This window comes from Coptis chinensis, chromosome 4 (genome assembly GCF_015680905.1).
Source record: "Coptis chinensis isolate HL-2020 chromosome 4, ASM1568090v1, whole genome shotgun sequence".
NCBI classification, from domain to species: Eukaryota; Viridiplantae; Streptophyta; class Magnoliopsida; order Ranunculales; family Ranunculaceae; genus Coptis; species Coptis chinensis.
In genome coordinates, this window is record NC_141459.1 from 47,923,759 (window position 1) to 47,937,576 (window position 13,818).

General features: G+C 36.9%; 2 protein-coding genes and 1 pseudogene across 3 annotated transcripts; 1 reads left to right on the forward strand and 2 right to left on the reverse strand.

Moving 5' to 3' along the window:
* Positions 1–978: 978 nt before the first annotated feature.
* On the reverse strand, positions 979–6,760 carry LOC147503768 (putative disease resistance protein RGA3). The gene is made up of 3 exons (XM_086556996.1): positions 6,089–6,760; positions 1,964–2,092; positions 979–1,805 (listed from the first exon to the last, which is right to left on the reverse strand). Exons 1-3 carry the CDS (start codon positions 6,392–6,394, stop codon positions 1,791–1,793), a joined length of 450 nt encoding a protein of 149 aa, XP_086413122.1. The 5' UTR covers positions 6,395–6,760; the 3' UTR covers positions 979–1,790.
* LOC147503769 (disease resistance protein RGA2-like) lies at positions 2,562–5,835 on the reverse strand. Its single transcript, XM_086603697.1, has one exon. It carries the CDS (start codon positions 5,733–5,735, stop codon positions 2,562–2,564), a length of 3,174 nt encoding a protein of 1,057 aa, XP_086459823.1. The 5' UTR covers positions 5,736–5,835.
* Positions 6,761–11,632: 4,872 nt separating the features above from the next.
* LOC147503770 (uncharacterized) lies at positions 11,633–13,174 on the forward strand (annotated as a pseudogene). Its single transcript, XR_015220959.1, has 5 exons — positions 11,633–11,669; positions 11,765–11,902; positions 11,990–12,356; positions 12,645–12,887; positions 12,998–13,174. The product of XR_015220959.1 is annotated as an uncharacterized LOC147503770 (transcript).
* The last annotated feature ends 644 nt before the right edge of the window (positions 13,175–13,818 follow it).

Sequence of the window (13,818 nt, forward strand, 5' to 3'; positions counted from 1 at the left end):
TTAAGAATGCACTTGGAGGAAGAATACAAAGAGACCATAACAGAGAATGGACGATATTCATGAAACTATGTTCCAGAAATGATATAGAAGGCTTAGAAGCTCAGATACTTAAAACCTACGTTTATGCAACTGTGAGCCACTTGTGGACAGAAAGAAACTTCAGACGGTTTAGAAACACAAGCCAACCTTTTATTTTCATCCGTGAAAAGTTATATTTCATTAGCAACAAAAGTGTACAAACAAGATAGCTAGCACTTAGCAAGGAGCTAAGCATGGCTCACTACATTCCGACATGATTCCCAAATACAAAAAAGAGAAGTCAACCTAGCAGCATAGTGAGAGAGAAACTGATCAGTGAAATGGAAACTTACCTGCAAAGCCAAGTATAAGAATTGAAAGACACAATAGAGGAAAGAGTCCTCATGGACAAGATTGGATTACAGGTCAACTACAAGACAAGAAAACCTATCCTTTGTTCATGGATGCTATCAAGATGCTATCAAGATGAACCCGGATGGAGCCATGACAGATACTAGAACTGGAGTTGGAGTAATCAGAAACCCAGAGGGAGAAGTATTACTTTCCCATACAGAAGAAGGGGCATGAGATCAGTCTTATACCAAGAGATTCAGGGGATACTTTATGGTAAACCAGGTGTGTTCTACTAAAAAAAAGAAAGTGGTGTCTGCTAACTCTCAGATAGCTATAAACATCCTGAAGGGGTAATAACAGACACCTTGGTACTATTTGAATACAGGCCTAGAAATCACAAAAAATATACAAGAATGTTGCAAAATTTCTTTCATTCATGTGTACAGAGAAACTAATAGGTAGCTGTCCCAGCTTACGTTGTGTTGAGAAATGAACCTACTTTATACTTCCATTAGACAAGAAACTTATGATGTGTGCATGGATGATAAAGAAGTAAATATAGACCCTAAACTATGAAAGAAAAGAAACGAGGGAGGGGTGTTCATTTATTAACATAACTGATCTTAATGTTTGACCATCATATTTAGACTTGGTAATTTTCATGAGGATGAAGGTTTTTGAGAACACCTTTCATTTATTAACATAACTGATTTTAATGTTTGACATCATATTTAGACTTAGTTTGTTCAGAATATGAGAATAGTAATTCATTGACTTAGTTTATCCAGAATAGTAATTCATTGATGATAACAAACCTACTTGGTTATCCAGATAAGATGACAATAATAATGGTATTATTGTAACATTTTCAAATTTTGGTGCCATTTTTCTGACTCAAATATATTGCCAGCAACGACTACATCAGTCTCAAATTAGCACAATTTGCGAAAACTGCATGTTTAACTCGAATATGATTATCTATACTAATTGCCCTACTTTGCCATTATATGCCTTATCATATGCATTAATTTCATTCAAGTTCTATTCCATTCACCTTATCTAATTTTATCTGTGAGCTATACCCTGAAGTTTCAACTTATCTTATGTAGTCAAACATTTCATTCGAGTTCTATTTCAGTTTCATGCATATTTAATTTTGACACTGCTAAATCCTTGAATAAACGTGTATCAGTAGATATGAAGTTTGGGACAAAAAAAAAATTCAGAAATTGTTACCCATTTCATGTTTTGATGCTCCTTTGAGTTCCTCCTCCTCCACATACAGGTCAGTTGCTTTCACCACTCTGTTTCCATTTTTTTCCCAGTTGTTTCTATGCGTGCATAAATAATAGTGTATTTAGACACCATAGACACATTTGAGCTAACCAACCATAACACCCACTACCATCATCAGCATTTCAGCTCGTGTCAAACTGTCAAATAGCAGTATTAGTTGAAAATTGACTAACAAAAATCTGTGAATCAATAAGCTTAGCAATAGAAATTATTTACCAAGAAAGCAAGAAGAGAAAAGTAAAAGATTTGAAGCAATTGTCGAAACGAAGAAGTGATCATTATTAGATCAATTTACCTTGAATATCCTTGAATTGAGGAACCCGAATGCCGATACAAAGTGAAGTGGAGTTCTTCTGTTGTCATCTGCTTCTTTGACAAGTTCGAGTTTTTTCTCCAGTAATATTTTTGCTATACCTATAAAATGCTGAAGATTTATGAAAAGCAATAGTAGGTAGTCAGAAACATTAGTAGACACCATAGACACATTTGAGCTAACACAAATCTGTGAATCAATAAGCTTAGCAATAGAAATTATTTACCAAGAAAGCAAAAATAGAAAAGTAAAAGATTGAATGCAATTGTCGAAAACGAAGAAGTGATCATTATTAGATCAATTTACCCTCAAAACCGTTGAAACTACATATTATTATCGAATCTCATGGAACACTAAGAACGGTAATGATAAAACAGTGACCAATTTATCTGTATAGTACCACTCTTAAGTTTCAACTTATCTTATGCACTCAACCTGTCAAGCATTTAATTGAATTCTATTTGAGTTTCCTGCATATTTAATTTTGATAACCAAAAAAAAAAAAAACAGAAATTGTTACCTGTTTGCGGCTTTGATGTTCCTTTGAGCTCCTCCTCCTCCACAAAGAGTTCAGTTGCTTTTAAGTAATCTCCTCGTAATCAATGGTGATTTTGGGAACATGGGAAAGGATGCTCCAGTCCCTTCCTTCTCCAAACCGCTCTTTCAGAATAGGACAGTCATTGATTTCCAAATGTTGAAGCATGGTGAGATGGTTCAACTCCTTGAGCTCGAAATCAAGTGTGTCACAACGGTGAAGAATCAATCTTTGAATTCCTTTGAGTTTGTTGAAACCCTTGGGGAGTGACGAGTGCGGTGAAGCGAAGATGTAAACAGTTTTGAGATATGGGTAACTATTGTTGTTGTTGTGGGAGCATTCGACATCACATACAGGTAGTGAGTTTGATAAAAAACCTACATTTCCAGAGAAATTGAGGTACTCAAGGAGTGGAGGAAGGCAAGGCTGGGCCCTTCCAAGTTCTGGACAGTCCATTATTTCAAGTTGTTTCAACGATTGAGAAAACATGTAGTGAGGTATTACTTGTAATTTATCGCATAAGCGAATGGTAAGTTGACGGAGAAGAGGCATAATAACCACTCTGTCTTTCTGGGAAGGCAAATTCGACCCCCGCCACATTCGCAGAACAGTGATTTTCAGATTTTTTAAACTTGGGAATAATACTTCTTTTTCTTCTTTTTGTTGCACCTGTGCAGACCCTCCTCCTGTTGTTTCAGAATTTCCGAAACAGGCAAGAAGACCTCCCATTCGTTTTACCTCTGTGTCCAATTTTGATAAACAGAGACAACCAATACTTCGCAATATATTTCTGAATGTGATTACTCCCTCTTGTGTTGATTCTCCGTCGCCACTGCTTATTGCACCTTCGTCTTCTGTAGAGCAACAACCATTGTGTACATCGTCATCATCTGAAATTCCTAAAAAGTCACCAACCATTGTGTTCTCTATCGTGAGGCTTTCGAGAGATTTTAACTTTCCAAGACCTGGTAATGCCCTCAACACTGGACAATAAGACAATTCAAGCTCGCATAGACAAGGCATTATTGCCGGTGGGGTATCCCCCATGCTGGTTGTTGAAATTGGAAGCTCCCACTCTTCCCACTCTTTCATACTCCAAAATACAAGTTTCTTCAACTTTGGAAATGCTGCTGTTATCACCTCACCACCAGAGCTACTGCTATCAATGCTGTCGACTCCACAAAACTCACTTCCAATTCGTTTCACTGCGTCCAGATTGTAAATGATAAGAAGTTCGAGGGATTGTAGTCTTCCGAGAGCAGGTAGTTTCCTCAACTTTGAACAATCTTCCAGAAGGAGCTCTATCAGCTGTGGCATGACATTTATATCCTTAGAAATTGGAAGATCCCAGTCATCCCATTCAACCATATCACGAAATAAAAGTGACTTCAGCTTTGGGAATGCTACAAAACTACTGCTGCCACCAATGCCAACCCCATAGAACTCACGACCAATGTGTCTCACCGAACCCATTCTGACTATTTCTAGCTTTTCAAGGCATTCCATCTTCCCCATAGCAGCAGGCAATTCTGTAAATGTTCCACATCTGTGAAGTTTTAAACTGACTAGATTCGACCCGCTTGTGATCCAACTAGGGAACTGGAGGCCAGGATACCCCTTTATTTTCAATTCTTCCAAATTTTCATGAGGATGAAGGTTTTTGAGAACACCTTTCATCTTTTCCACATCCGCTTGTTCTAAGTCTCCAAAATTTAGAGTTAGTCCACGAAGGCGGTTCTTCTTCCTCAGTTCTGCTTCAGCCGCTTCATTCATTTCTACCACTCGTTCCAATCCTTCAATCTTCAAATTCCCTTGAAGAAAAGTGAGAAGTTTAAGTTCTCCTAGATTGCATCCCATGCTTGAACCACGCACAATGAACTTACTTAATGTTCGAAGGAAGCGCAGACTCCCAATCCCTTGTGGCAAGTAACCCAAAGCATCAGTTCCTCCAATACCAAGGTGTCTCAAATTAGTTAACTTTCCAATAGTGCTAGGTAGTTTCTGGATCTTTTTGCACTGAGAGAGTTCCAAAGTTTGCAAATTGTACAGATTGCATATAGTCTCGGGCAACTCTGACAAATTGGTACCACATAAATCAAGGTATCTTAGATGCAGTAATCTTCCCACTTCATTTGGTAGTTTGTCGATGTGACTACCACCTAAATCCAGTGCCCTAAGACATGTTAATTCCTGATATAGCTCAACAGGAACCGTATATATTGGTATAATGGGTGTTAACAAGGTTCGCAAGTTCTTCACCTTACATATCATTGCGGAAATCCCCACATTTCCTGTAGTAGCTAAATGACGAACTTTGCTTTCATCAAATTTTGTGTCATATGTCTCCAGAATGCAACATTCACTCTTTGAGAGAAATTGGGCAAAATCATGAACAAGATCATGCATCTTACAGTGTGTAATGTTGCCTTCGGAATCTCTTTCGAAATCCTGAAAAAATGAGCGCATAGCGAGATCATCGTAATATTCATTTCCAATTTTTTCAAGATCTTTGCTTCCTTCTGAACCGAGAAAACCTTGTGCCATCCATAACTTCACCACCGTATCTTTCGAGATTTCCGTATCTTTAGGAAAAATCGCACAATACATGAAACAATGCTTCAAAATTGAGGGCAAAGGGTTATAACTCATGAAGAGAGAAGGTAAAATATTTTTTTCAGTATGTTCCATATCCCATGTTTCACTTGTCAAAACATTGTTCCAATCCGTTTTTGTTTTCTTCTGGCGCATAAGACTTGCTAAAGTCTTGGTAGCAAGAGGGACACCCTTGCATTTCTTTGCAAGTTTCTTACCAATTCCCTCAAACTTGCTAAGATCTTCTTCTCTTCCCTGGAAAGCAATACGACTAAATAACGACCAACAGTCATCCTCAGACAATTCTTCCAACCTATGTTTATATGTAGAGCCCATCATGTTTGCAACTTTTTCATTACGCGTGGTGACCAAAATTTTACTTCCTACAGCACCATCGTCTAGAGAAATTTTCAACAGGTTCCAGTTTTCGGCATCTTCTGTCCAAACATCGTCCAGCACTAGAAGAAACCGTTTTCCCTTGACTGAATCGCGCAGAGACTTATGCAGAGTTTCCCACCCAGAGTCATTTGGGACCTTTTCTCCAGCTTGTTCAGTGATCTCCTTGGCAACCCTTCTAAGATCAAATGGCTCGGAGACACACACCCACATCCTCTTCTCGAAAGCCATCACTTTGTTTTCTTCAAGGACTAGTTTGGCAAGTGTTGTCTTACCAAAACCACCAGTTCCAACTATGGAGATGACTTGAGCGGGTATTTCTTGACGGCTACTTTCATCTAACAATCTATTCAATATAATTTCTTTATCATGATCCGCGACCATATATCTCGGATACATCAACTAGAGAGCTAGTTAGCTGTCTAGGTTCCTCATGATGGGTAGTGACAATGAGATTGTGTTGGTCCTTATTGCGGGCAATCACATCTAGGCCTTGTCATTATTTCTTTTATCCTCTTACCAATGTCGTGGTGTACAACAACTGATTTAAAACAAAAGCAAGGAGAGAGCAAATAAGAAAGAACCTGATTGCGGGTGCCACGATTGACTTGGACATCAGGTCCTTGGTTTTGCGTGATGAGAGTTCTAGTATGCCATTCATCCAGAACATCGTCAGCAGCATAGGCAATGTTTTTGAGCTCCTCCAACCAAACCTTCACTGCTTGCTCCTTAAATTGTTTCTCCTCCGCATCGTAGAGCACAGCTTGCACCATCTTGAGTGTGTTGATCAGCTTTGCAACTTCTTCGCGAACACTTACTACAAGTTCCACCTCTTGCTGGACAAACGAGGCCAATTGCTCCAACACAATGGAAATTAGAGAATCAGCCATTTAGAAAAATAAAGAGATATTAAACAACAAAGGAAGACACCCAACACTCCAACTTGCGAAATTGAATTGGTAATATTAGTTGAAAGTTGAAACAAGTATTGTGACAAAAACAAGATAGTTGAAAAAAGAAAACTGGATCACACTTGAGTGTAACGTTTAATAAAGAGAAGTTTACTCTCTCAACACTCCAACTTATTCGCCTCTCTCAACACTCCAACTTATTCGCCTCTCTCAGAAGTTCACATAGGTATCATATTCCCTATCATTTACAAAACCTTGTTGTGTATCTTTTGAATAAGACATAAACATGCATTTGCATTACCAGCATTTTCAAACGTGGCTTAGACAAGTTTAAAGAAAGCATAAACTTTGATTGCAACTATTACAATGATGAGCTTCGCTTGCAGCTATTGTTCTGGTTATGTGCTTTTCTTTTTCTTTTTTTACAAAAATGTAACTGACTTTGATTATGGTTGAACCTTTGAAGTCACGCTGTTTATGGTAACGGACCTAGACCGGGTTTGAACTCGAAAATTCATATATGTTATGGGTCGGGTCTGGACCTAGGTGTGTCATGTTCAGATCCGACCCATTGACAGCCCTAATTTAATCTATCTCTATTAGTAGAATATACTATAATTAACATGGACATTTAAATTGAACCAACCTTTTTTCTACCATCAAATACCCTTGATAAAATATTTAAATCAATTATTCAATGCCTTTAAGAAGGACTACTTTGTCATTTCAAAATTTAATATCTTTTATACCCTTAAGATTACATAGTCACTTAAGGATGTATGTGTAAATTCAGGTTGGAAATCAAATATACGCTCTTATTCCCTTATTCAATTGTTCGCGGCTTACCTTTTATTCCGAAATTAAATTAAAGAAACCAACCGCTCTCTTCTTCTTCTCTCTCCCAAATCTCCATAATTTGCTCTCCCTTAAACTGAAAACCACAAAAAATTGATCTTATTCCTCTCTTCTCGCTTTCAAGAGACCAAAAGAGTTATGTCTATTCATGTTTGTGCAGTCTATTGGTTTTCTGGGCAAAAACTCCAACTATTGCATCTGCTTGGCTTGCTGTAGCTGTTGGCTTGAAGCCTTTCAACCACTCTGGCTTCCTTGTGAATTTTCAAGTTTGTGGTATACTAGAATTTAAAGAACCGACTTGGAACTCTGCAACTGACTTATTTCTTACGTTTCTGATCTTTTGCTCCTTTGGATGTAATCAAGAAATCTCTCCGCTTATTCAGGTGTTATACATGGTAATACTACCAATTTCTATCTTATTTTGATATTCAAGCGATGCTCTCTCTCTCTCACTACCCTTTTGCATTGGCAAGCGGGAATATCAAATCTTCTTTGGAACAATAGTTTGTTATCATAGGCTTTGTTAGTGCGGATGAAGCCCTATATGGAGATGAGGATTTCTTTGGATGCCATTGTGAAAGGTGTAGTTGATGTGGTATTAGGATCGGATTGGAATGGCGGCGATGTTAAGAAGAAATTGGGGAAGATGAATGTTCAATTATCGAGAGAATGTCTTATTAGAGATCTTTACGGTAGCCGAGGACAACCTTTTAAGGCTTTATTCTTTTTCCGTTGGGTGGAGGAGCACATGGGATATACACACAATCTTTTGTTACTTATAATGGTATTTTAAAGGTTCTTGATAAGCAAAATTCAATTAAAGAGTTTTGGGATGTCGTCAAGGAATTGAAGAGCACCGGTCACGATATAGATAGTGATACATATATAAAGCTCTCAAGAACTTTCCAAAGGAGGATGATGTTGACAAATGCAGTGGAACTTTATGAGTTAATGATGGATGGCCCTTATAAACCTTATGTTTTACATTGTGGTTCACTTTTACGTGCAATCTCATTGGCCAACACCCCAGATTTGGATTTGGCCTTTAGAGTTTTCAATAAGTATGAAGCAACAGGGCATACATTCATTAAGTCTGTATATGACGGGATCCATAGGTCTTTTTGACCTCTGTGGGTAGATTTGATGAAGCTGAAAAGTTTTTGGACAACATGAGAAATGCAGGTTTTGAACCGACCCGACAACATCACTTACAGCAACATAGTGTTTGGGTTCTGTAAAGCAGGGAGGATGTACGTCTTACCATTATTATTGGCGATTTCATTATGGAAAACTCTGTTTCATACCTAATTACTATATTCTCTCATCTTCTCTTGATTTTATGATTTTTTTGTCACAGAGAATAACGATATGAAGCTTTCAAGATCGATATAAGGGATTTTAATGGAATATCCCTGTTTTTGTCTATTTTCTTTGGAAAGTCAGAAGTAACAGGTTAGTTTATCTCATTATCTTCTTCTCCATCCTTTTTTAACTATTAATTTTCCATGTACTCCGCTATTTTGTGAACACCAACTGAATTCTCATACCAAGCAAAAAAAAATATGTAGCTTAATTTCATATTTGGAACAGACAAAAGGTTAATTTTCTTATGAGTGTTCGTCATGTTGTATGTTTAGCAGTATGCACTCTTTTTCTCGAGGTAATATTTATTTAACACTTGAAGTTTTGTTCTTTTTTAATAAGCACATTTCTTCCTATATGTTCACTGCAAAAACTAGAAGAATTTGTCTTGCAAAGCTTTGGTTATGATACAAAATAGTGTTTGAAGGGTCGTGTTGTTGTCTTGGTTTAGGGTCTCACTCACGATGCAACATCCGGAGGTGATATACTAATTAGGAATCAATATAATTAAATGCCTCAACATTAATTGGAATTCAAATTAATATACATAGTTAAAAGCATATTGATATAGCTTCATATAGCTTAGGCGATTGGAAACAAGAGCGCATGAAAGGATGGAAAAAGAAGGCTAGAGAGCACATCTGAAGCTATTATTTTCTTCACTTCTTCTCGCTTGCTTTATCCCCAAATCTCCCCTTTATTTTGGTGCGGACATCGTTTCTAATATCACTGTCTCTCCAAATCTCACTCCCTCTCCCTGCAAGAAGAAGAAAAACTATCTACTTGAACTTTCTCACTATCTTGATTTCAAGAACTTGGTAAGTTTACTTGATTGATAAGCCTCTTTTATTTATTTTCTATGATTTTCTTGAATGGATTTTTTGTTATTGTTCAATTCTATACATGTTTTGTTGTTGTTCTCGATGTTACAATAGGTTTGTGTATTTCTGTTGGTTTTTAGTTTTTTTTTTTAGTTTTTGTTGTTTAAATTATTAGGGGTGCTCTAAATTGGTTTCTCAGATCAGTTTCTGTAATCGGTTTAGTTTTGTTTGTCTCAGAAAATGACTTCATCTTGGGACACGTTGGTAGAGAAAGCAGTATCTAAACTAGATACACTGAATCTACTTCGTTCACTCTGACCCATTTCAGTCTTAACAACAACTACACATGAAAAAGATTTCAAGACTTTCGATGGGTTATAATCATGGGACCGTTCTTGGTTGAAATTCAACTCTCGAATTCACTTTCCGGGGAATGGGTTCATAATGTTCCTAGCTCTAGTAAGTAACCATTCATTCTTTTTTAGATAGTTAGAGTAAATTTTGGGTTGAAAGACAATGGCTCTTGTGATTTTTATAGGAGGTAATGGAAATATGAAACCACCCGGGTCGTTGCGAAAGCTTATTCACTTTTCAGGAAATGATTATCCAGGCTTGAGTTCTCATCCAACGGTCTGTAGGGCGGCTGCAGAGGTATGCTTTTCTTTGTAAATAATTTTTATGTCATTTGTTTAGACATTGTTAACCTTTGTATTCAGGCAGCACTACAACATGGGATGGGTCCAAGAGGTTCTGCATTGATATGTGGATATACAGACTACCATAGACTGCTAGAATCTTGCTTAGCTGATTTAAAGAAAAAGGAGGTACTTCTTTGTTAATAAGTTTATTGACATTATCTTTTCAGTGGTTTAGTCATTGATAAACAAGAGGTAGAATACTTCAATTTAAGGGACATTCTTTAAGGGTGTTTTTTTTGTCTTAAACTTTCTATCCTTAGCAAAAATCATACATACAAATGCATTTTTCTCTCTTATTAAGTTTGTGAACGAATAGACAAGTTTTGTGGTCTTAAAGATCTATAAGGCCATCTCTGAGGAGACTATTTTCTCCCTAAGCCTTTTAGTCCCATGCGGATGCTCATTTGGAGCTTTGTAGCTATGTTTTATTGTCTTTCAATCACATATGAGATCAATGTCGTTCCTGCGATTTAGAAATCTATGAATGTATCCCTCTGTTTGTATTACCTTTTTTAAAATCCTCAATTTGTTCTTTACTTCTTTACTTCATTGTCTATGTACTCACAATCTCACATGCCGCTACTAACATGAAAACATGCATGTCATTGAACTTCTTCATATTTGAGTTAGGTATTATTTGAATTCTAAATATCTACTTATGATAGCAGTGCCTACAGCCCAAAGTTCATATTGTAATAATGTGCTTCTATTGAATTAAATATTTGTATGACAACCAGCCTTATGTCAGAGCCTGGTTGGTGCAGCTTTGGGTTTGAGGTCATAACACTACACTCAACATTAGGTTTTTAAACCCTCAAGCAAAAGAAAAAAGAAAAAAAAAACTTATAACAAGTTTTATTAGTATGGAATCACGTCGGAGGGAATGACGGATGCAATGGCCTTCTGAAGAAAACCTACACATCATTTGCACATTTAGTTGTTCACATTATTTACATGGTATTAGAATTAGCCTTAGTTTATCATTGGTGTGTTGATTGAAGTTGCTTTCGCCTTTAATTCACATCACATATGTTTATGTAGGATATAGAATCAATAAGTATATTACAGCACTAGACTACAAAGTTCTTCCTCTGTGGACATATATTTGCAGCAATGGAAATTTATGTAAAAATGACTCGTGACATACTAATGATATCAAATCGGAAGTATATTAGAGTACAAGACACAAAGACACAAAGTTGTTCACCTGTTAGTATGTTTAAATGCTCCTAAGTTGCCTAAGATGGGAGAGAACATTTTCAATGCATGAATTTGGAACTTTTTAAGTCTCGCAACACGATCTTACCTTACTCTTCTTTGGCTGCATAGCGACCTCATTTACATGAAAGCTTTTAGTACAATTGCTACAACGGCATACATGCTTCCTTTTTAGTGCATCAACACTTTGTAATTTGGCGATCTATAGGTTATTTGTATCTTTCACCATTTAATCGACGACTTTAATTTGCTTGCTTACAAATATGAATGATATTTGTGTAAAGTATTGCATTAGATCCTGTATGGCTTTCTATAAGGGTCTTGCCTTATTATTCACATTACTCGGACTTTGCAATTATATTCTCCCTCTCTTTTGATTTTTCTCCTCAAACAAGTCTTTGCTCACAAATTTGGACTGTATGGATCGTATGTATTTGCAACACCCTATAGGGTGACACTGGGACTATTACTTTTCTGCTACGGAGCATACATTGGAGATTGAGTCATGGGAAGAGCCTGCAAAATTGGAATATGTATGTTCTTCACCTTCTCTGTTGCTTTGCAACATATAAATATCATTATGTCTGACAAAGAGGATAGTTTTGGTGCTTTTTCATCAGGTAAAGCAGCATGGAATATCTGTGTTTCTTATGCCATCAGGGATGCTTGGAACCTTGATGTCTCTGATCGATGTTTTACCTCTCTTTTCAAACTCTGGTTGGGGTCAGAACCGGAACATAGCCTTTTTACAGAAGCACATGGGAGCATCATTTGAAAAACTTGTTAAGCCTTGGATTACAACGATCAATCCAGACAATGTCCATTCCGGTGATTTCCTCGCAGTCTCAAAGATTCGTGGTCGATGGGGTGGATTTGAGACATTAGAGAAATGTGTAAATCGCTTTTCTTTGGGGTCACTTCTTGATCTGTTTAAAGGATGATATGGGGAATCTCTGGGTTGGTGAATCAGGACATGAAAATGAGAAGGTATGCTAATAGCATCTTGCGGGATGCTCATCCTAAGAATTCCTCAGAAGTAGAAGAGTTAGGATTGTAATATTATCTACTCCTTAGTGATTTCGTACTGCATAGTTGCATTAAGATGATACTTCTATAACGAGGCTATTTGAGATTTTTTACTTTCAAAAAGAAAAAGAAGTAAACAGTTCTATTTGTTTCACTAAACTTTTTTTTATATCCTTATGATTTTTTGTCTTTAATGTATAGAAGCATATAAATCATTATAAGTAGAAGTGTGCTTTGGTTATTTGACAGGGACAGGAGATCATAGTGGTAATTCCGTGGGAGGAGTGGTGGGAACTAGCATTGAAGGATAACTCTAATCCATAGGTAGCATTGCTCCCGTTACACCCTGACTTGCGTGCAAAGTTTAACGCCACTGCAGCATGGGCTTATGCTCGGAGCATGACGGGAAAACCTTATGGCTACCATAACATGATATTCAGTTGGATTGATACCATAACTGATAACTGTCCACCTCCTCTGGACTCTCACTTGGTAAGTTGCTATACAGTCTTAGATGTGTCAAGTTTCTCTAGAGGATTTTTGTGTTTATATATGATTCATGAACTACTATATGGATTTTAGACCCTTTTCGTGTTTTTCAGTTTTTCACCCTGTTTAACATATTTTATATTGTGGAGAACATGTATATCTATGACTTAAGGGAAGTTTTAATCTCCATCTATTCAAGCCAGTGTTCCTTTCCTTGGCTGTGGAACAACGGAACTGATTATGTTGTACTATATGCAGTGATATGTCATACAACAACCTCTGATTTTTAAATCCTATAAGGCCATCTCTATGGAGACTATTTTCTCCCTAAGCCTTTCAGTCCCATGCGGATGCTCATTTGGAGCTTTGTAGCTATGTTTTATTGTCTTTCAATCACATATGAGATCAATATCGTTCCTACGATTTAGAAATCTATGAATGTATCCCTCTGTTTGTATTACCTTTTTTAAAATCCTCAATTTGCTATATTTACTTCTTTACTTCATTGTCTATGTACTCAACAATCTCACATGCCGCTACTAACATGAAAACATGCATGTCATTGAACTTCTTCATATTTGATTTAGGTATTATTTGAATTCTAAATATCTACTTATGACAACAGGTGCCTACGATCCAAAGTTCATATTGTAATAATGTGCTTCTATTGAATTAAATATTCGCATGACAACCAGCCTTATGACAGAGCCTGGTTGATGTAGTTTTGGGTTTGAGGTCATAGCACTACACTCAACATTACGTTTTTAAACCCTCAAGCAAAAGAAAAAAAAAAAAAAAAAACTTATAACAAGTTTTATTAGTCTAGAATCACGTCGGAGGGACAGACGGATGCAATGGCCTTCTGAAGAAAACCTACATGTCATTTGCACATTTAGTTGTTCACATTATTTACATGGTAGTCTAACTGGCACAT

What these genes read in the sequence shown, in the direction of transcription:
- LOC147503769 (XM_086603697.1), bottom strand. Translation starts at nt 5,735, where the DNA reads ATGGCTTTCGAGAAGAGGATGTGGGTGTGTGTCTCCGAGCCATTTGAT.
- LOC147503768 (XM_086556996.1), bottom strand. Translation starts at nt 6,394, where the DNA reads ATGGCTGATTCTCTAATTTCCATTGTGTTGGAGCAATTGGCCTCGTTT. An exon ending in ATCGTGGCACCCGCAATCAG is followed by an intron (nt 2,093 to 6,088) that starts GTTCTTTCTTAT and finishes ATAAATCTTCAG; the next exon opens with CATTTTATAGGTATAGCAAA.